Source organism: Somniosus microcephalus, chromosome 4 (assembly GCF_052327205.1).
Source record: "Somniosus microcephalus isolate GS21.2 chromosome 4, FLI_Smic_1.0, whole genome shotgun sequence".
Taxonomy (NCBI): Eukaryota; Metazoa; Chordata; class Chondrichthyes; order Squaliformes; family Somniosidae; genus Somniosus; species Somniosus microcephalus.
The window spans coordinates 276,046,594-276,069,951 of NC_140990.1; the positions used below are offsets into that span (position 1 = coordinate 276,046,594).

A 23,358-nucleotide genomic window follows, 5' to 3' on the forward strand; every position below is an offset into this window, starting at 1 on the left:
AATGGGCAATGATTGCATGGATACGAATTTGGCTAAGGGACAGAAGGCAAAGAGTAGTGGTGAACGGCTGTTTTTCCAGACTGGAGGGATGTATAGTGGTGTGCCCCAGAGGTCGGTGTTGGGACCTTTCTTTTTGATATATATCAATGACTTAGACTTGGGTAAAGAGAGCATAATTTCAAAGTTTGCTTATGACACGAAACTCAGAAATGCAGTAAACAGTGAGGAGGATAGTAACAGACTCCAGGAGAACATAGACAGACTGGTGAAATGGGGAGACATATGGCAGATGAAATTTAGCACAGGGAAGTGTGAAGTGATTAATTTTGGTAGGAAACAGGAGCGGCAATATAAACTAAATGGTACAATTTTACAGGGGGTGCAGGAATATAGAGACCTGGGGGTGTTATGTACACAAGTAACAGATCAGGACAGAATGATAGTGAATTCACCTACCTGAAATTGTAGACTGGGGTAGGAAAAGACTAGTTGAGAAGAGTGTTAAAAAAGGCACACGGGGATCCTTGGCTTTATAAATAGAGGCATAGAGTACAAAAAAGAAAGTTAGTTTAAACTTTTATAAAACACTGGTTAGTTCCCAGCTGGAGTATTGTAGTCAATTCTGGGCACCACACTTTAGGAATGATGTCAAGGCCTTCGAGAAGGTGCAGAGGAGATTTACTAGAATGATATCTGAGATGAAAAACTTCAGTTACATGGAGAAACTAGAGAAACTGGGCTGCTTCTCCTTAAAGCAGACAAGGGTAAGGGGAGATGTGATAGAGGTGTTCAAAATCTTGAAGGGTTTTGATAGCGTAAATAAGAAACAACAGTGTCCAGTAGAAGGGTCGGTAACCAGAGGACACAGATTTAAGGTAATTGGCAAAAGAACCATGCAGAAACATTTTTTTTCCGCAGTGAGTTGTTATAACCTGGAATGTATTGCCTGAAAGGGTGGTGGAAGCAGGTTCAATAATAACTTTCAAAAGGGAATTAGATAAATACTAGAAAAAGAAAAATTCACTGGGCTATAAGGAAAGAGCCAGGGGAGTGGGACTAATTGGATAGCTCTTTCAAAGAGCCGGCGCAGGCACGATGGGCCAAATGACCTTCTGTGCTGTATCATTCTATGATTCTATGCGACACAATTGGCTCTGATCATGTCAGCTTCACTACACCACACAAGTGAGAGACCTAGTGCCAGTTTCTATAGCAACCTGATGTGCTTGTCAATATTTCATAGAATACTGACTTTGTTGTTGCATGTAGTGTTATTCTGCAACTTGAAAACATTCCACTCATTATAGTAGAAGGTTGAAGTGTTGTCCTGTCTGTCTTGGTTATAGTGAACCCAGCTGTGTCTGTCACTAATGAGAGCAGATCTCAAACATACAAATTCTAAAGTCACAGAAGAGACAAAGTGTCATTGTGTTACATGGGTTCGGACAAATTAATCATATTGCCAATGGTTAAACTAATGACATCAGTTAATAGCAAAATAGCCCCTTTTAGTTCTGAAAGAAGTCAGTAAACTGACAGAAATATGATGGCCTGGATTTTACGGTCAGCAGCAAATGAATAACACTCGCCGTTCATTATACTTACATTTGCCCACAGAATTTCTGTGGGCTTTTTACACTGATTTGCGATTATCAGACCGTCAAAGCAGCGTGGCGCCCTCTACAGGGGAACTGGGACCTTTATGAATAGGGCACACAACGGCATGTCTCCTCAACCAATCAGATTGAAGAATCCTTATTGCGCCATGCAGAATCTAAACCAGGAAGAGTAAGTTAGATTATTTAATTCAATGTAAAATCATGTATAGAAAGTGAAATAAATAGAGGGAAAGAAAGATGAGATTGAGAGAGATAAGAGACGATAAAGTAAAAAAATTGATATTTTAAAATCTCCAACAATAATTAAAATCTGAAGGAATAAGACTCCACACTTGTAAAAGTAAATTTTCAGTGCCAGAGAGGTTGTTTGGCAGTAATTAAGACTTATCATGCCGTTTAAAATTCACTTACACTTAATGGACAATCCCTAACTTTTTCTGGCGTGTTTAGTGGGTAAGTACCGCAAATTCACACCATTCATGTGTTTGAATGCCGAGTCTCTCAGCGAGGTACCTGTGTAGTGAAGCTTGTGGCGGAGCTTGATGATTTAAGATTTTAGACTGCAGGTATAAAACACACTAATTGGAAATTGTTTAAAAGACTTATTGTTCTGACGATAGCTCAACAACATTGTCCAGAACTACCTAAACAATACAGATCAGCAAGATTCCAGGTTTGATCCTCATGTGCTAAGCTGCTGATTTTAGCCAGGGCAGTGGTAAGGGGTGCATCACAATGACCCTATCACCTGGGATAGAGAGGGGGGAAATTAGCCAGGATTCCATCTCCTGGTCGCTCTTCAGTGACTTGCTTGAAATGAACTTGTGTAGTCATGATCGGGTTCTGCATGATGTCCCCTAATAGATTGCTGACACTCAATTGTCAAGGCTTCACATCAATCAAGATCATTTGGAAAAGGTACCGGAAGAGCAATCAGTCAGGGGAACCATATCCCAGCACGTAGTTAATGCTTTTAGCAGAGCAAGGGAACTGATGAAAATTGGCAAGGAAAAAATACTAGAGTAGAAAAGCTGGGCTGGGCTGGGCTGCACTAGACCAACTCTCCATTTACTTAAGAGGTTTTACATTCATTGCTGAATGGAATTATGGACATAAATGAAAATGAATGAACATCACATAAAGGACAATAGCAAATTACTGCGGATGCTGGAAATCTGAAATAACAACAGAAAATGCTGAAAACACTCAGCGGGTCAGGCATCATCCGCGGAGAGAGAAAAACAGAGTTAACGTTTCAGGTCTGTTATCTCATTCTGATAAATTGACTAGTTTGTCTTATTACCAGGTTTATAAATAGAACTGCAATTAAAGAATTGATGATACAATGTTGTCATCGTGCAACAGTTTATTAAAAGATTGTCACTGTGAAAAGTATCATTGTTCACACTGCAGAAGGTGTAACTTCTGCTGCAGCGGGAACTTCCTGGCAGCCAATATCTCACCTCTGGATTGAAAATTGACTTACACATTGAAAATAGATGATGGAAAAATGGAAAAAGGCTTTGTTTGAATAATTGATTATTCTGTATGGATTACACTATTTAGATCATATGGAAGAAAGACCTTCTAAAATTCAATAATACCAAGCTGTTTGGTCAGTTTACCAGTTTAAAGTCCATTAACAGCATTCAGAAGGATTTGGATAAATAAAAGAAGACAAATGGATCTTGAAATGGATAAGTACAAAACTTGTACAAAATAAGTATTTTGGGATGTTCTTAGATCATGAAAAGCACTATATCAATGCAAGTTGTTTATTTGCTTATTTGGAATAGGTTACTTTGCCCCTGTATGATTTTGGAACATATTGCAGTAGATTTTGAGTTTGTGCAATAGTGTAAAATGGGTGATAGCGAATCAGCAGCCTGTTTTAGCATCGTTCCTGATTTTTATTTCCATTGAAGTCAATGCAAATTGAAATTGGGACAGATTTAAAATGGGCTGCCGATTTTCAATCACCTGTTTTACACTGTCGCACAAGGTCAAAATCTACCCTATTGACAGATTTAAGAGGAGCGTTAAGTAGGATAATACTGGAATTTTGGGCAAGGACACATAAATACTGGAACTTTAGTGTTGAAGGAGCTGAATAACTTTGGAATCGAGACCCAGAGCTGTATGAAATTAACTGGAGAACAGAGTTTCACACTGGTTGAGTTTGACACCACATGGACTATGGCTCTAGTGCAGTGTTAAAAGTGCTCCAGGATCTCCAGTGCAGTTTTTAAACATGCCCAAAGTTCACTTAACTGTTTAAAGAGTGCAGACACTCCCACTGGCACAGTCGAGATATTTAGCATGCAGTTTCATACTTTTAATACAAATGTCCAAAAACTATAGGAACCCCCATTTACACACAGGCCATTAAAGATTATTCAACATGAATTGTTGAATCTGAGGTGGAGGCAACATTTTCCTGAATAGCGAAGATGCATTGCTGAGGGGCTAGTAATATAATAACAAATATATGAAAATGACAGATAGGAAATGTCAATTCAGCCTATCCCACACAATTATGATGCCTTTTTGCCTTGTGCATCACAGTACATACATCTCCACCCACCCAAAACCATGCAATCTCCTGGGAGAGGCCAAAAAATGGGGGGGGGGGGGGGAAATCCTGGCCATATAGGGAAATTAACCTTGAAATTTCCTCTCCGACCCCATAAGGTGATCAAAACCAGTCCAGGAAAACACATTGGCCCTGATTTATGTTATAGGATAATTTACATTACAGGATCAATATTATCATTTAGTGTGTGTAGACTTCTAGGTAAGAGTACGGTACTTCCTGGTGGAGGGAACATTCTTCCCTTTTGACCTCTCCTGTGGTACAGGGAAGGCTTGGCTTGCTATATTCAACAACTTAGTTTCATCCTCTCAATACAACCTTCACACTTCTTGGTTTGATGCTGTCTAGTTACATTATTTTAATAATCTAGCAGCACATTTCAGTAAGGAGTATTAACTAAGTTACCCAACAGTAGTGCCATGTAGTTTCTAGCTGGCTGTGTAATCTCAATGAATTTTAACTAGTAACAGAAATCAGTTGTAAAGTTTGGTAGACTGTATATTAATGCATTTTTTATTTTTTTTCCACAGATATATGTGAAACTATACTAATGAACCATGTACAGAGTGACCTTGCAGAGAATCAGCAAGGATTCCTGCTTGAACAGAATGGTTGAATTTTCATGAGCTTGTTGTACATAATGTCATAAGCCTCAAAAATTGACCGTTTGGTTCTGCAGCAATGTTGTCTTCTATGTGACATGATGTAACACAAAAGGAACATCAAAATGCCTTCAAAAGTCTCGTGTTTATATATTTTAACAGTTGTTTGCTGGGCAAGCGCTCTTTGGTACTTGAGTGCAACTCGTCCCTCGTCCTCTTTTGTTGGACACAGTTCATTTTCACGTGTCACAGTTGAGAGAAAAAATTTCAGCTTTACTAACATTCGAACTCGGTCACTGAACCCACATAATTTCAATTACCTTATTAATGAGCCTAACAAATGTGAGCAAAGCCCTTTCTTAGTGATCCTTATAAGCACAACGCACAAAGAGTTTGATGCACGACAGGCCATACGGGAAACGTGGGGAGATGAAAACAACTTCAAAGGAATACAACTGGTCACTTTGTTTCTGCTTGGAAAAAACATAGACCACATTTTGAATGAGATGGTAGAACAGGAGAGCCAAATTTTTCATGACATCATTGTGGAAGATTTTGTGGATTCCTACCACAACCTTACACTGAAAACTTTAATGGGCGTGAAGTGGATAGCCAACTTCTGTTCAAAAGCAAAGTATGTAATGAAAACTGACAGTGATATTTTTGTTAACATGGACAATTTGATCTATAAATTACTCAAGCCAAACACGAAGCCCCGGAGAAGGTATTTTACTGGCTATGTCATCAATGGGGGACCTATACGGGACATTCGCAGCAAGTGGTACATGTCCAGAGATTTATACCCGGACAGCAATTACCCACCGTTCTGTTCAGGCACAGGGTATGTATTTTCTACAGATGTGGCTGAAGCTATTTACAAAACATCTCTTCATACTAGGATGTTGCATCTTGAGGACGTCTATGTTGGACTATGTCTGCGGAAGCTTGGCATTCATCCCTTTCAGAATAGTGGTTTCAATCACTGGAAGGTTTCCTACAGTCTGTGCAGGTATCGTCGAGTAATTACAGTGCACCAGATATCTCCTGAAGAAATGCAGAGAATCTGGAATGAGATGTCAAGCAAAAAACACCTTCGATGCTAAATATACTAAAATAATACACGAATGGCTTCTAGTTGCCACTCAGTTTCCAATCAGCAGTCTGTCAGTTCACTATGAAAGGCAGTGAAAATGTTTTTACAGCAGAAAATTAGCTTAAACTGCTCATTATGGCACCCACTGTCACAGGTTAAACTATTCAGTATTTATACCAAACCGTTAATAACTGTAATTACTATCATAAACCGGAACTAATTGAAATGCTCTTGTACTGTATATTTTCAGTAAAACATATAAGTTAGGTGTATGTTTTTAGTTCATTTAAAAATTGTGTATTAACAAATAGGTATCAAGGGATTAACAAATAGTGCTAATGCTAAAAGTGATTTATTTATTATACATGTATTGCTATGTAATTGTGTTACTTGCTTAAGAGGAATGTGCAATCTCCAAGATTTTCAATTTATATCATAAATTAGATCAAATAAGTGATGCACAGACCAGAGAAGATAGATACAAGATAGAGTTTGGTTTCGGAATACAGAACTCGTACCGTTGCACTGGTCTAGCCATCCAGTACGGTGTGACTCGCTTAGTCTACACAATATCCATATTTATTTCATTCATTATATATGGGTATTACTATTTTTCTTTAAGAAAGCTGCATCTAGTTATCTTGAATGCATTATCTTACCTGTCCTACAGCAGGTACTGGATAAAGTTCTGCTAAAATATGTCAGATTATCATTTGATGAATTTAAATAAAAATTTGTATTTTAATGTATTCAATTTATATTTTTACTGACCTATTTGGTTATTGTAATTAGTGTGAAAATAACAGTGCTTCTGCTTTTAAAGTGTGGATTGGATAACAGGTAATTGGGTGATTTTAATGGTTATATTTTGTGTGTGTTATATTTTATAGAGAGAGCATTTAACTTTGTCCAATATTAAAACTGTGCTGTCAACTTATTTACAGTATAGAAGAGGATTTAAACAATAGCGGCCATGTATTTGGGCTGTCTTGTCAAATTGAGGACAGTTTGAATGATTCAAAGATGAGATCAAGCTTATCAATTGACATTCAAACATATAAGATTGTCTGTGTATACATATACGAGAGAGAGAAAGCGCTTGAATATATTACCATTTTGATGTCACTTTTGCATCCTCTATCAAGCTGTCTGTTGAAGGAAAACTAAGAGCACAGATTTTAACATATCAGTAAATGATAATTCAGTAAACCTTTCAGGAAATCAGTTTTCAGTGTGGAAAATAAGCTGTGATTGAATTGTGATTTTTATGAGTTTGAGTGTACCTTTTTGCCGTGTGAACTAAATTAGATTCAAATGCAGAAACTGGAGTTGAACAAACACAACTAAACTAAATCCGGTTGCTGTAAAATGGTGTTGTATCTTTATAGAACACTGTAAACCTATAATCAGTACAAATTTTCCCCAATGTAAATTAGATCAGTTATTATTTTTGACTGTTTTTAAAAGAGAAACATATTGAAAATGTCCACTGAATGCTATATTTTGTGTTCATTTTTTAAAATTGCATAAAGGTGATTTGGTTGCAAGTAGTGCATTTAGTACCTAAAATTTAGGCTTGTATAAATCCAATTGTATGGTGAAGTAATTACCAGCAACCTAGGTTATTGCAAAGTACCCTTTTTTTGTGAAACTTCTTAAAAAAAAAAAAGCCTCATTTTATAGTCCTACATAAATTAGGTTTATTAATGATCAAAATTGATGTATTAAGGACATTCTTGTATATTTTTATTGCAGTGTTCTTATAAATGTTTCCAGTCAGAATATTAATCCGTTTCCTTCAGTGGGAGACTTCTCCACCAAAATGGCTGCCACTTAATTCCTTTTCTTGCCCAGTGAGGATGAGTATATAAATCCACTTATGAGGACATTGTAAAACATGTTTAAAGTTTTTTTTATTGTTCTGCAAAGAAAACTTAATGTTACTTGATATTTACAGTATTTGCCAAATAGTCTCAATCAAAATGTAAACTATTACGGTAACCATTTAGCTGATTATTTTGTTATTCTTGGAACCAAGTTGTTACTAATTTTAAGTAAGTGATCAGCATTGAATGCATGGTCCAGGTTATCGTTTAAACATAAACGTTCAGGTTACATAAAATAAATCTAATTTTAAGGTAAAATCTAGTATTAGGCACATTTAATATTAGCAACTGATTTAATTACTGCAATTAAAACATTTTGCAGGTCACCACCTATTCAATCATAGGTGGAAATAAAAGTGCTGTAGCTTGAAAAGATGAAGTTTTTGCTTCAGACAATTTGTATCTGCATAAATTCATTAATATATTAAAATACAAGTTTTGTATAGAAGATAAATATCAGGCAATACCATAAAAAATAAGATGAAGAGAAAGCTAATATATTTCTATTTTGTGGGGGGGGGGGCAAGTTTGAAATATCACTTTCATAATATTCAATCATTTACAGAATATTTAATTTGTTGGTTAGGATAGATTTGGATCACCATCTATCACTGATATCTGTTCAATATGTTCCAAAAAAAAGTTTCTATGCTCTATTCCAACTATTAACCTGATTATTCATTTTTTATGTTTTTCCCATTGGCATGAATAACCAAAAATGACCTTTGGTTATATTATATAATAACTAAGCTTTATTAATTTTTATCAGATTTTCACAGTGCAATAATTGATGGAGGTTTTCATCAATTTGCCACCTACTGGAAGGTGGTACTGCAGATAGTAAGGGTACTACTAGCAATATTTCTGCTTGTCCTTATGTTCTGGTGAGAGTTTAAGGTGGGTAAAGGATTACCAGTTGTGAGCTAAACATTCCAATCTACTCAAATTAATAGGGAACAGACAGTCAATGGCCCGAATTTTGTGGTCGGCGGTGCTTGCCGTTCACCATGCGGACAACTGCCCACAAAGTTTTTGCAGGCTTTTTGAGCGGTGACTTGCTCTATTCGGGCATCAGATCCAGCGTGCTGCCCTCTACAGGGCATCTGTGGCGTGCAAGAAACAGCGAGGGTCTTCAACCAATCAGATTAAAGAACCCTCACTGAGAAGTATAAATTTAATTAAAATCATGTACAGAAAGTGAACTAAAGATTGGGAAAGACAGATGGAATTAAGGGATAGAGATGAAAGACAAAAAAAATATTTAATTAAAAAAAAAAAAATCTCCAATACTAATTAATCTCTGAAGAAATGAGTATCCATACTTGTAAAATTAAATTTTCAGGGCCACAGAGGTTGTTTGGCAGTAATTATCACTTATCACGCCATTAAAAACTCCCTTGCCCCTGAATGCACCAGCCCTAACTTTTTCTGGCACGTTTAGTGGGTAACTAGTGGGCAAGTGCAGCAACTTCATGCCGTTGCATGTATTTCAATGCTGATGGCGAGGTTCTGTTATAGCCCAGCCTATGGAGGAGCAGGGTAACTCGGACCGCAACTTCCGGATTTCCGCATTTAACTATGTATGTGTGTACTCCGGAAGTTGCTGTCCAATTTACTCCATAATAGCAGTGAGTACTGACAGCCTCTCCATTATTATTAATGCAAAAATTGGGCCATAGTTTCTATTAATTTATTCCACCAGTGCTATAAACTCAATTCTGTCTTTTTATACTGTCCACAGTCTTAAGTGACTACATTTTTTTTAAAAATTGAGACTCAATTTACAAAACAGAATGAATATTTAATCTTTAGTGGTGCATTATGATTAACTATGGTATAACCTGCTCAGAAAGGGTGCAAAAAAATCAATAAGGATCATTCTGTGCCTTATGAGGAAAGGCTCATAAAATTTTATTTGTTTTAATTGGGCAAAAAATGATTGAGGGAAAGATGATCCAGCTTTTTTTTTTAAAGCTAAAAGGATAATGTAAGTGTAAGTGGATAAGCATACATAAACTGATTGCAGATCTAGAAGATATTTAACATGGCAAATCTCCAGCAAGACGAGAAACTAGATTTGTTTTTCCACACACAGTAGTAGATATATATAACGTTACAATGAATACTTCTTTTAAAGGAAAGAACATAACATAAGAAATAGGAGCGGGAGTAGGCCATTCAGCCACTCGAGCCTGCTCCACCATTCAATAAGACCATGGCTGATCTTCTACCTCAACTCCACTTTCCTGCACTATACCCATATCCCTTGAGTCCCTTAATATCCAAAAATCTATCGATCTCTGTCTTGAATGTGCTCAGTGTCTGAGCTTCCACAGCCCTTTGGGGTAGAGAATTCCAAAGATTCACCACCCTCTGAGTGAAGAAATTCCTCCTCAGCTCCGTCCTAAATGGCCGACCCCTTATTCTGAGACCGTGACCCCCTGGTTCTAGACTCCCCAGCCAGGGGAAACATTGAGGGAAAGGTTGATGAGTATCTAATTAACCCTTGGTGCCTTTGGTTATATAACTTGTCTTGGCAGTGACTACTCCGTGGGGGCTGATAAGCTCATTTGTTGAGTGGTCAGAGTTGATTTTGCACTGCAAGAAAAAAACCCTGGCATAAAAATTTAATGATGCAGCGCCTGTTTTTTGTGTAAAGCAACAGGCGCTGCATGGCCCAATATAGTGCGCTTATGGAAATCGTGGGCCTAACTTCTGTTTTAGGTTTGGTTTGCGACTGACCGCAGCATGCGCTATGCATACTATGATCAGTTTTCCCGGGCGCACAGCAGCCAAAGGACCACTGGAGGTTACCATTAAAGCTTTGTACTCGCCTAAATGTGAAGGCAAAGAGGAGCAAGAGTATTCCTCCTGGCTCTATATTAAAACTCATGGGCTGCTGCTAGCCTGCACTCGCGCCCCCACCCCAATTGCCTCCCCCACCCCCCACCCCTCCCAAGACTTACTTTAGACCCTCAGCCCGCATCCCAGCCAGCCGATCTCACTCCTCACAACTGCTCCACCGGCCACAACTGGCAAGCTGCCTCTGAGGCCACGATTGCCACCCGCAGCTCACTGCTACAATATTATAGAGGTAGGCGGACCAATTTGTCATGGTCCTGCCGTCAGCCTCTTCAGGCGTGTGCAGTGCACCCAGATCGCACATCGATACAATTTATAGGCCCATATGTTGGATAAACTTATCAATCCTGTGGTTAGGCAAAACTTTAATATTCTGTGGCTAAACTTGCAGAAAAAATAAAGACTATCATTTAACAGCCAATTTGGGATCCTAGCTCACGTATGGAGGGCATATCAGATCAATAAAGATATAAGAAACCACCTAAAATTAGTACCTAAAAACTTTCCAATTTAAGGATTTTTAGAGTGCTATTGTATTATGATACTATAGTAATGAAGTTAGCACTTTTGATTTTCTGGAGCAAAGGTTTGAATCTGCATACTATTTTCAATTCTGGTTATCTTAATTACAGAATCATTGAAATTTCAGTACAGAAGGCCATTTGGCCCATCCTAGCTGTTTCGGTGCTTGCTTCACCTCAGGCCTATGTACTCTAATCTAATTTCCCTGCTTTTTCTCCATCATAAAGGTGGGGTATATCCGTGACCAAGTGTGCACTATAAGCTAGTCTTTTTCTTAGCTGGAGAAGATGTCTGTGCTCTGCATTTATTTGCACCTGCTGTTAGCTTACATAGAATCTGCAGCACAGAAACAGGCACGTGTTTGTAATCCACACAAGCCTCCTTCCACCATAATTACCTCCTCCCATCTGCCCCATATGCCTTTATTTCCTTTTCCCTCATGTATGCATCAAGCCTCCTCTTAAATGCATCAATGTTTCAACCATTCCATGTGGCAGTGAGTTCTACATTCCCACCACTCAGTTGTGTAAAGAAATTTCTCCTGAATTCTTTTTGATCTGTAGTGGTTTTCTTCTATTTATGCTCCCTTGTTTTGGATTCCCCACAAGTAGAAACAGTCTCACCATGTCCACGCTATTGAACCCCTTCATAATTTTAAAGCTGTCTATCAGGTCTCCTCTTAGTCATCTATATTCCAGATAAAAGAGTCCCAGCCTGCTCAGTCATTCCTGATTGTTGCATCCTCTCATCTGGTAACATCCTTATAAATATTTTCTGCACTTTCTCCAGTGCTTCAATATCCTTTCTTGTAGCATGGAGACCAGAACTGCACACAATACTCCAAGTGCGGTCTAAGGTTCTAGATAAATTTAATATTACCTCCCTGCTCTTGTATTCTGTTCCTCTAGAAATTAACTTCAGTACTTTGTTTGCACTCTTTATGCTATTAGCAACTTGTCTTGCTACTTTTAGCAATTTATATATCTGTATTTCCCGATCTCTACTCCATATAGTTTATTATCTCCCAAGGAATAAATGGGCTCTTTATTCCTCCAACCAAAATAAACCACTCCACACACCTCTATATTGAATTTCATTTATCCACCCACTCTGCAAGCCAATTCTTCTTGTATTTGAACAGGGATTGAGAACTTTGCTTTTTCCCAGATGTGTGAGCCTTCCAATTCAATTTAAGAAAGAATCTATAGACAAGTTACAGTTAGTCAGTGAGCTAAACACACCTATGAAATTGAAGCCTGGAAATTACTAAGTGATGTTATTGTGCAAATACTTAATACATTTTTATCAAATTCCTCTCTCTGCTATTTTAACATTGCTATTAACCCATTTAAAATAAACTGGACAAATATCGCCATTAATATAGTGGCAAGAGAAATTTGATATCAGCTTGTCAAGATTTTGCAGTAACAGCCAGGCTCATATAGTTTCATGTCTGACCCACAACTCTGAACAAATGTCTTGGTACATAATAAATGAATGCCCTATTTTCCATCTAAATGGCATGGAAGTACCATACAAATCAAGCAACATAGTTATTATTTATAAATGTTTAGGAACTTTTTTGTAATATGTACGACAGTATTTTATTTGATAGGCAATGCTATGGGTAATATCACTTCTAAAGGCAAAATCTTTGTTTATATACCAGTTTTCAAGCAGTTTTATAAAATGAGTCAGAAGACACTACTGCACGGAATGCCAGCTGCATTTATTTTCTGTGCAACTAGTATTTTTTCAATCTTTTGCTTTTAATGTAGTAGGTTGCACTGTGGTTGACAGGGCCCTCAACTATGTCTGTTCCATTTCCCCCACTTCTGCTCTCACCCTTCCCCTCCATCCCAGAACCACAATAGGGTTCCCTTTGTCTTCCCCTTTCACCCCACCAACCTCCACATTCGACGGATCATCCTCCGCCATTTCCATCGCCTCCAGCATGATCCCACCACCAAACATATCTTCCCCTCCCCTCCCCTTTTCAGCATTCCAAAAGGACCGTTCCCTCTGTGACACTCTGATCCACTCCTCAATCACCCCTAACACACCTCCCCTTCTCATGGCACCTTCCCTTGCAAGTGCAAGAAATGTAACACCTGCCCCTTTACCACCTCCCTTCCCATCGTCCAAGGCCCCAAACACTGATTAGTTATACTTCTTTCAATTTAGTATACTTCTTTCAATTTAGTATACTGTGTTCGCTATTCACAATGCGGTCTCCTCTACACTGGGGAGACCAAATGCAAATTGGGTGACTGGTTTGTGGAACACCTCCGTTCAGTACACAAGCATGACCCTGAGCTTCTGGTCGCCTGTCACTTTAATTATCCGCTCCACTCCCATTCTGACCTCCTACAATGTTCCAGTGAAGCTCAACGTAAGCTCGAGGAACAGCACCTCCTCTTTCAATTAGGCACTTTACAGCCTTCCAGACTCTCTCTTGAGTTCAACAATTTCAGATCATAACCTCTCTCTCCATTTTTTCAGATGGCAGCTGTTGCTGATGATTCTGATATTCCCCATGTACACCTCCTCTAGACCCATCTTTTCTTTATTTACTTGTCCCATTACCATCTCCTTTTGCCTTGCACCATCATCCCTTTTGTTATTTAATCTCTCCTGCCTTCCACCCTATCACAGACCCTCCCTTTTGTTCTTTCCTCGCCACCCCCCTCTCCCTGCCTCTGCACTTGCTTAAAACCTGTTATATCTCTTAACTTTTTCCAGTTCTGATGAAAGATCATTGACCTGATACGTTAACTCTGTTTCTCTCTCCACAGATGCTGCCTGACCTGAGTACTTCCAGCATTTTCTGGATTATTGCAATGTATATCAGTCAAGTTTACTGACTTTTAAAACAGTGTTGACTTATAATCAAGGAACAACGAGATTAAATGAAGTATTTGTATATTACTGGTTTCCCTGTGGATCAGGGTATAATTAGTTGCACACAATTACAACATTATGGAGATGGGGAGTGTAAAGTCTGTGGGTTGTGCAGTTAATAAATACACAGACTTCAGAAGTAACAAACAAACAGGTCTTTACTATTCGAGGGTCCGGGCGAATCTGCCCCAGCAATCCTGCCACAACACTTATATACTGGTGTGGTCACTATCGGTATTACAGTATACAGAAGCCAAACAAATAGTGCCACACCTAAAGTAGTTCTCTTAAAGGTGAATGGTTACATTCAATAGTTCCCTTAAAGGTAGACGGGTACATACACTACAATCCTCCCTTTTTAGCTTATTACTTAGAGTCTCCGTTAAACATACATATCTTCAACTTCCTATAAACAAATTACAGATATAATCTCGGTGGAGTCAATGTCATATAAAACAATTTACAGATATAATCTCGGTGGGAACAGTTCACAGGTTCAGTCTCTGCGGAAACAGTTCATAGATTCAGTCTCTGATCTTGACTCGTTCCGAACAACATTTCTTTGGTGTAACCGGTTCACCTGGCTAGCGTGACTCCTCCATAGCCTTTTTCTTGACGTAACAGCTTGAACTTTCGTCCTGTTGAACCAGCAGTGCGGACTTTTACAACCAACTGGCTGTCTTGACATTTTCCAATTTTTCAACTAATTTAGCTCCTTTCGTAGTGTTCCGCCTGAGATGGTAGAAGTGCTAATATTTTAGACAGGTATTATCTTCTGCTTCTTTTTCTTTTCTGCCTTTTTGAAACTCTCGGAGCTCCTTTCTCGGCTGCCAGCTGTAGCGCCACCAACTCTCTATGTTCCTTAGACCTTAAGTGCTTCCTCCAGATTTCAGCACTTTGGGAGTTTTCATCACAAGCTGGGCAGACCACATCCTCGTAATATTCAGTGTCACTCAACAGGTCATGGTAATATTTGGGTTCGTCCTGAGTTAGGCCAGTGAGAAAGCCGCCTTCTTCCTCCTCACCCGTCTGGACGTTAGCTGACGGTGGTTCCTTCCCTAGACATCTTTCTTGAAAAGACTTCTTCATGCATTCATATTCATCCCGCTCTTCCTGGGTTGTCTGCCATTCCTTCACTACTGACCTCATTTGTGAGTTCAATACCTTCCCTTCCACCGGGGATTGCGGTATCAGGCTATTTAATCCTTCTACTGAAGCAGCTGTTTCAACATTCTTCTGTTCACATTGACGTGATTCAACGAACTCTTCATAGAGTAAACTGTAACACAAAATCTGTGTTGCCACCTCAGTTATTTCTGTAACTTTTGGGAGCTCCGAATTCCCCTCCCTTTGCAGATTGAAGCTCGTGTTCCCATTGTGGAGTCTTGTCTCTCAGCATGTGAAGGAGTTGGCTGACCGTTAACTCTTCCGCGGGGACTCTGGATCAGAGTCTTCACCATTTCATCCACCTTTCCCTCCAATGCTTTCACCTTCCTTTCCTCTTGTACTTTGGTTTCAAGCGCTCGAAGAAGTTGCGCCTTGATGCTCCCAAGCTCATGTTCAGAGCCCATTCTTACAGTCTCTGTGTTTCTTACAGTTTCCTTCCCTTCCACTGAAAGGATTCCCAGTTGACTCTGCTCTTCAAGTCGTTGAACCTCGGTCATTGCCGCCTCATATTTGTCTTGGGTTTCCTCCAATATTTTTATGAGTTCTTGGACATCTTGTCTTTCATGTTCTGCCATGTCTTTCACCGCTAAATTCTCATCTATGGATGGAACTTCTACCGATGAGTCTGTCTTGGCCTTGAGCTCATCAAGAATTTCCTGCAGCCTTTGGACTTCTTGCTCATGTTCAACCTTTAGTTGTTCATATGCTTCTACTGAAACTAGCTTTTCGGAGGTTGCCGAGTTAATCCCCTCCAGAATTGTAGCCTGGGCCTGTTCATACTGTTCTTTCCACTTCTCACACTCTGCTTGTAAGGAGTCGTAGAGAAGAACTGGAATAAAATCCCGGCTTCCTGAAGATTCCTCTTCATTTGCTTTCGCAATTTCCTGTTGGAGTTCAGCCAAGGCTGCTATGCTATCTGCCTCTTGAAGTCTCACTGCCATCAAATCTTCTTTAATCTTGCAGTCTATCTCAGTCATTTTCCCTTTATTTTCATTTAACTGAGTGATAAGCTCCTCTTGCAACATGGCCACATTATTCACATCAGGTAAAGAAGCGTTTCTCTTTTCCATGTCCAAGATTTTTTTCTGCATCTCTAAGTGCACACTGCGATTCAGCTTCTCTTAACCTTGCCTGCACTAGCTCCGTCTCCAATTGCAGAACAAAATCCTCAGTGTAGCGTGGTTTGCCTTTATGCTGTATCTCTAGATCATGCAAATATTCTAACTCCTGAACATCATAAGGGAGGTGTGATCGGTAATTGGTCACGATGGCTCTATGGTCGCTCTCTGCTTGAGCCAGCAGGTTCTGTTGTCTTTCCAGACTCTCCCATTCGGTGTCATAGAACTTTTTCATTGTTTTCATCTCTTGTACGAGACGGTAACTTAATTGTTCGAATTGTTGTCGTACTTTGAAATAACGTTGAGTTCGAGCTCGGTGTTCCTCCGTAATGCATATGTCTGTGACTTGAACAGACTCAGAATTCTCTGTCTTTATGCACGCCATCGTTTTTCCAACCTTAGTCAGTGAGTTCATGTTAACCTTGTTTTTCATACGTGGGCTGGACTTATCGTCTTCCGGCTCAGAGTCTGAGCTGCTTGTCTGCACCGAGTCCTCACTCGTCATTGCTTGTAGGTAGTGCCATTCCATGTCTATTTTCTTGATCCACTCCCGTCCTAGAAGTGGTGGTCCTCCCTCATGTAGTACATACAAGTTCATTCTTGGGTGTTCTTTACCCCTATCTCTCACCTTGACTCTTATTTTTCCCATGGGGTATACTTTATGCCCCGTGTATGTCTGCAATACGAACTTGGTATCTCTTAAGGGTATGTGTGAGAATAGCCGGTGGTAATCCCCTTGATTTATGACTGATACAGCTGATCCAGTGTCCAACTCCATTTTCACTTGGACTCCAGCTATTTTTAGCATGACCCAGATAGTTTGTAGGTCAGCTTCCTTACTCACATGGTGGATACTCAGACTACCCAGCTCCTGGCCGTTTGGATCTGAGTCTGGATTCTGTTCGTCTGAACTCTTCTCAGCCCCCTTGTATACCTTGTTGTACTTTTCTTGTGATGGCTTCCTTTGGTTGTTGGTCTTCTTCCCTGACCGGCATACCTTAGCGATGTGACCCAGTTTGCCACATTTCCTACATTCTTGGTTCTTAAACCAGCATTGATTCTGGTCGTGTGTTGTCTTCCCACAACGATAGCATTTTGTTGTACTCGAGGTAATTTGGTCCACCCCGAGCGCCGCCGCCTTTAGTTGCATTTCCGCCGTTCCTTTCGCTGCGGCTTCGTGTGATGCGGCTATAAGGACAGCCCTGTCAAGTGTAAGGTCGTTCTCTTCTAGTAGGCGCTTTTGCGTCCCTTCCTTGGACAATCCGCCTACGAACTTGTCTCGCAGTGCCTCTGTCAGATTCCCTCCGAACTGGCAGTATTTCGCTAGCCTACGCAGTTCGACCAAGTATTCTGCGTTGTTTTCGTCTTTCCGTTGCGTTCTTGCATAGAATTTGAATCGTTCAGCCAACATCAACGGTGTGGGGTTCAAGTGGTCCTTCAGAACAACCACAATCTCTTCGAAAGACTGATCCGCCGGTTTAGCTGGTGCTAGTAAATCCTTCAAGAGCCCGTATGTCTTTGCGCCCATCGAGTTTAACAATGTTATCGCCTTGTCATCTTCCTCTATTTTGTTGGCTTCACAATAGATCTCGATGCGTTCCACGTACGTGGCCCAGTCTTCTATCTCAGAATTAAAATCATTAATATTCCCTCGCTTAGGCATCTTTCTTCCCTTGGGAGCAGCACCAGTATTTCTTTAAGTATTCTTATTTATTTGTTTATTTCTAAGATGGCGGTTTTCCCACGAATATGGCGGTTTCCCGCTCTTCCTTTCTCTCCCCGCCCCCTTCAATGGCAGTTTCCCGCTTCTGTCGTCTCCTCCGCCTAATGGCGGCTTCCCGCGTTTCTTCCTGGTGGAAGGGGTACGCTTTCCCCCACAGCGGGCAGGTTCAGCCGCTGGGCTGGCTCTCGCACAGCTCCCCTTACTCGGCTCTGTCTTTTCCTCCTGCCCGCACAGCTCTACCGGCGCTGGGTACACCCCGTTAACGGAGGACAGTTCAGCCGCTGGACTGGCTCTCGCGCAGTCTCTCTCTCCGTACCCGGCTCTGTCGCTCTCTCTCCCACACGTTCGGTTCTACCGGCCCTGGGTGCCCCGTTGGTGAAGAGCAGTTCAGCCGCTGGACTGGCTCTCGCACAGTCTCTCTCCCCTTGCTCGGCTCTGTCTCTCTCTCCCACCCGCACGGTTCCTGTTCGCCTCCCAGCCCCCTCGCAGACCGGTGTTTCCCTCCCCGGCTGCGGCTGGGTTTCTCTTCCCGCGCCTACTCCCAGTCTCAGCGCTTCGTGGCTGCGGTCGCTGCCCGGCTTTTCCCGCCGATCGAGGTCCGACTGTCTCACGACGCCGTTGGACCCGACTTTCTGACTGGCTCCGTTCCCCCTCGACCGTGGTCGAGTGCACAGCCCGTATCCTCCGGATATTCTCTACACTTTCCCCTACTCACAGTCTCCGCGGCCGCCTTGTTTCCTGCTGATCGGCTCACTCCGCACCGTGGTAGAAGGGTAGTCAGTGCCTGTTGTTGCTGGAAGCTGTTGTTGCTAAAGTCTTCCTCCTTCCTCCTGCTGCAGCCTCGTGTTTTCTTTCAGCAGCACGACGAGGGCGGTTGCCTCTCTTCGACGCTCTTCGTTGCTTTGGTAGTCTTGCCGCAGGGTACGATCGGACTCGTCGCCACTGTAAAGTCTGTGGGTTGTGCAGTTAATAAATACACAGACTTCAGAAGTAACAAACAAACAGGTCTTTACTATTCGAAGGTCAGGGCGAATCTGCCCCAGCAATCCTGCCACAACACTTATATACTGGTGTGGTCACTATCGGCATTACAGTATACAGAAGCCAAACAAATAGTGCCACACCTAAAGTAGTTCTCTTAAAGGTGAACGGTTACATTCAATAGTTCCCTTAAAGGTAGACGGGTACATACACTACAGGGAGGATTTCTAACTCCCTCCACCTGGTGGAAATAGGGCAATAATGGCGTTAAAATGGAGTTGCTGGACTTACCGCCATGTTCCTGCTCCGCTGTCATTTTTCCTAGGGTCTTCTGCTGGGTGGCTGAGAAGCCTGCCCGAATCAGGTGTGAGCCTTACTAATCTATGCAAATCGGGGTCTTATGACACACATAGGATCCCAGTGCAATTTTAGTGGCCTTCTGGCCAGTGCATTCCCTGTCGGGACAGCTGAAGAAGCCCGAAAAGGTAAGTGCTAAATTTATTTTTGTGGGTCCAGAAGGAGTGCTCCTCCGGGCCCCACAAATATAATCTGGGCTGCAGCTACCTCTGGCTACCACACACGACCACCCTCCCTGCAATCAAAACCCACCATCCTTGAATATCTCTTTTTCCTGGCCGGGCTGTCCAATACTGTGTCGGAATGCCTGTTTGGGGTGTGCAGATCACTGCATATATGCTAATTAAGTCCGGCCCTCAAAATGGACCAGGGCTCCCACCGGTATTGTTGGTGGTCGGCCGCCCTACAGTTTAAAATCTGTCCCTCTGCCTCTTCATTTAATTACATCCTTATTACAAAAGGAATTGTTTAATTCAGTGAACATGCAAGGAGCATCATCACCTTGGATTCTGAGAAGATTCATTTACTATGTCACAATCCTTTCTTCACTGGAGGTTTGACACAGACCCAGAACTTTCAGAATGGTCAGAGCGGAGCAATGGATCTGGACTGATGGCTTTGTTCCTGCGTTCTGACCTCACAAGGCCACTGATTAAACAATGTAATTTATTAGCAAGCAATTTGCTTCATTGCAAATGATAAAGTTGGTCTGGATCAAGTTGAGGATTCTACTCCTCATTTCAGCAATCTCATGTACTCTAGGCTCTCTGCTTACATTGTTCAATGTCCAGATTTAACTCTTGGTAATACCATGTATGTAGCAGCACAGGTACAGGTAAGTGATTCTCCAGTATCTGCTAGTCCTTTGGCAGTACCTGTCTCTGGACAATAACAGGAAAACCTCCCAAAACATGAAGACCCCCATAGCCAGAATAGAGCAGGCTATTGTTGGCTCACAGATCGGGGTTTTGTGATCTGCAACACAGAAATCCTCAAGCTACTATTTCCAATTTGGCTTCCCTCAGCAGTAATACACATGAAAGACATAGTGCACTAGTTATCAACCACAAAGCGAACAACACAGTAACATTGTTAGAGGCACTTTTAATGTAAAATTAATGCAAAAATAAATTCTTGCTCAAAATAATGGGATAATAGAAGCACTTAGTCGTTTGTTAGAAAATGCTGTATCGCAATTTTAGTTAAAATACATTATCAATCGCACCACGCAAGTGCCAGGCAATTACCATCTCCAACAAAAGAGAGTTTAACCACCTCCCCTTGACATTCAATGGCAATGCTATTGTCAAATTTAACGGTGGCATAGTGGTTAGCACTCTTGCCTCACAGCGCCAGGGACCCGGGTTCGAATCTGGCCTCGGGCGACTGTCTGTGTGGAGTTTGCACATTCTCCCCGTGTTTGCGTGGGTTTTCTCCGGGTGCTCCGGTTTCCTCCCACAGTCCAAAGATGTGCGAGTTAGGTTGATTGGCTATGATAAATTGACCCTTAGTGTTAGGGGGATTAAATACGTGGGGTTACGGGGATAGGGTGGGATATGTGTTGGTGTAGGGGTGTAGGGGTTACGGGGATCGGGTGGGATATGTTTCAGTGCAGGTTCGATGGGCTGAAATGGCCTCTATCTGCACTGTGGGGTTTCTGTGATTCTGTGAACATGCTGGGGGGTCACCACTGACCAGAAACAGAAATATTGTGGCTACAAGAGCAGGTCAGAAGTTGGATATTCTGAGGTCAGTAACTCCTTCTGACTCCCCAAAGCCTTTCCACCATCTACAAGGCACAAGTCAAAAGTGTGACGGAATCCTCTACTTGCCTGGATGAGTGCAGCTCTAGCAACATTCACGAAGCTCGACACCATCCAGCACAAAGCAGTCCACTTTAAACATTCACTCCCTCCACCACCAGTGCACCATGGCTGCAGTGTGTACCATCTAAAAGATAAACTGCAGCAACTCGCCAAGGCTTCTTTGACAGCACCTCCCAAACCCACAGCTACTACCATCTAGAAGGGCCAGGACAAGGGCAGCAGGCACATGGGAAGTTCCCCTCCAAGTCACACACCCTACTGACTTGGACATATATTGCTGTTCCTTCATCGTCGCTGGGTCAAAATCCTGGAACTCTATACTTAACAGCACTCTAAGAGTACCTTCACCACATGAACTGCAGCAGTTCAAGAAGGTGTCTCACCACCACCTTCTCGAGGGCAATTAGGAATATATATTAATATATATAAACAATATATATTAATGATCTAGACAAGGGAACTAGATGTAATATCTCCAAATTTGCAGACGACACAAAGCTGGGTGGGCGTGTGTGCTGTGAGGAGGATACCGAGAAACTCCAGGATGATTTGGACAGGTTGGGTGATTGGGCAGAAGCGTGGCAGATGCAATATAATGTGGATAAATGTGAGGTTATCCACTTTGGTGTCAAAAACAGGAAGGCAGATTATTATCTGAATGGCAATAGATTGGGAGAAGGAGAAGTGCAACGAGACCTGGGTGTCTTTGTGTACCAGTCACTGAAGGTAAGCATGCAGGTGCAGCAGGCGGTTAGAAGGCAAATGGTATGTTGGCCTTCGTAGCGAGAGGGTTTGAGTACAGGAGCAAGGATGTCTTGCTGCAGTTGTACAGGGCCTTGGTGAGACCACATCTTGAGTATTGTGTGCAGTTTTGGTTGCCTTATCTGAGGAAGGATGTTCTTGCCATGGAGGGAGTTCAGCGAAGATTCACCAGGCTGATACCTGGGATGGCAGGAATGACGTATGAGGAGAGATTGGGTCGATTAGGCTTGTACTCGCTGGAGTTTAGAAGAGTGAGAGGGGATCTCATTGAAACTTAGAAAATTTTGACAGGACTGGACAGACTAGATGCAGGAAGGATGTTCCCGAGGGCCGGGGAGTCCAGAACCAGGGGTCACAGTCTAAGGATAAGGGGTAAACCATTTAGGACAGAGATGAAGAGGAATTTCTTCACCCAGAGAGTGGTGAACCTGTGGAATTCTCTACCACAGAAGGCAGTAGAGGCCAATTCATTAAATATATTCAAGAAGGAGTTGGATATATTTCTTAAGGCTAAAGGGATCAAGTGGTATGGGGAGAAAGCAGGGACTGGGTACTGAATTTGGATGATCAGCCATGATCGCATTGAATGGCGGAGCAGGCTCAAGGGGCCGAATGGCCTACTCCTGCTCCTACTATGTTTCTATGGGCAATAAATGCTGGCCTTGGTGTGAATGAATAACTAAAAAAATAAAATATCTACTGGCAATTTGAGAGCAGTCCAAGACAAATCCCACTGCCTCCTCTCGCTCAAAAGTCCTGTATCATCCTCGGCTTCAAAAGGTGCCTCTACTTATGCTTTAAAAGATAGTGACCTCAGCTGCAACTACTCCTATGGCAAAGCATCCCATGGAAGGTCAATCATCACAGCCCCAGGAAATCGCTGCATAAGTTCCTCAGGGCAGTGTCCCAGGCCCAACCATCTTCAACTGCTTTATCAATGACCTTCCCTCCAACAGAAGGCCAGAAATAGGGATGTTTGCTGATGACTGCACAGTGTTCAGTGCCATTCACAACTGCTCAGATAATGAAGCAGTCCATGCCCACGTGCAACAAGACCTGGACGACGTTCAGGCTTGGGCTGATAAGTGGCAGGTAACATTCGTGCCAGACAAGTGCTAGACAATGACTATCTCCCACAGGCGTGAGTCTAACCACCTCCCCATGACATTCAACGGTAGCATATTGGTAATGTCACTAGGCTAGTAATCCGTGAGTTCAAATCCCACCACGGCAGCTGGAGAATTTAAATTCGATTAAATAAAAATCTGGAATAAACTAGTATCAGTAATGGTAACCATGAAACTATCGGATTGTTGTAAAAACCCATCTGGGTCACTAATGTTCTT

At 41.7% G+C, this 23,358-nt stretch overlaps 1 protein-coding gene across 4 annotated transcripts in view; it reads left to right on the forward strand.

Annotated features, from left to right (window-relative positions):
* Positions 1-6,656, forward strand: part of b3galt1b (UDP-Gal:betaGlcNAc beta 1,3-galactosyltransferase, polypeptide 1b) — a 138,372-nt gene extending 131,716 nt beyond the window's left edge. For all 4 annotated transcript variants that reach the window (XM_085986462.1, XM_085986464.1, XM_085986463.1 and 1 more), the window contains one exon: positions 4,743-6,656. In XM_085986462.1, the coding sequence (XP_085842588.1) occupies positions 4,940-5,917 (978 nt within the window). In that variant the 5' untranslated portion in view covers positions 4,743-4,939 and the 3' untranslated portion in view covers positions 5,918-6,656. The remainder of the gene's footprint in view (positions 1-4,742) is intronic.
* The last annotated feature ends 16,702 nt before the right edge of the window (positions 6,657-23,358 follow it).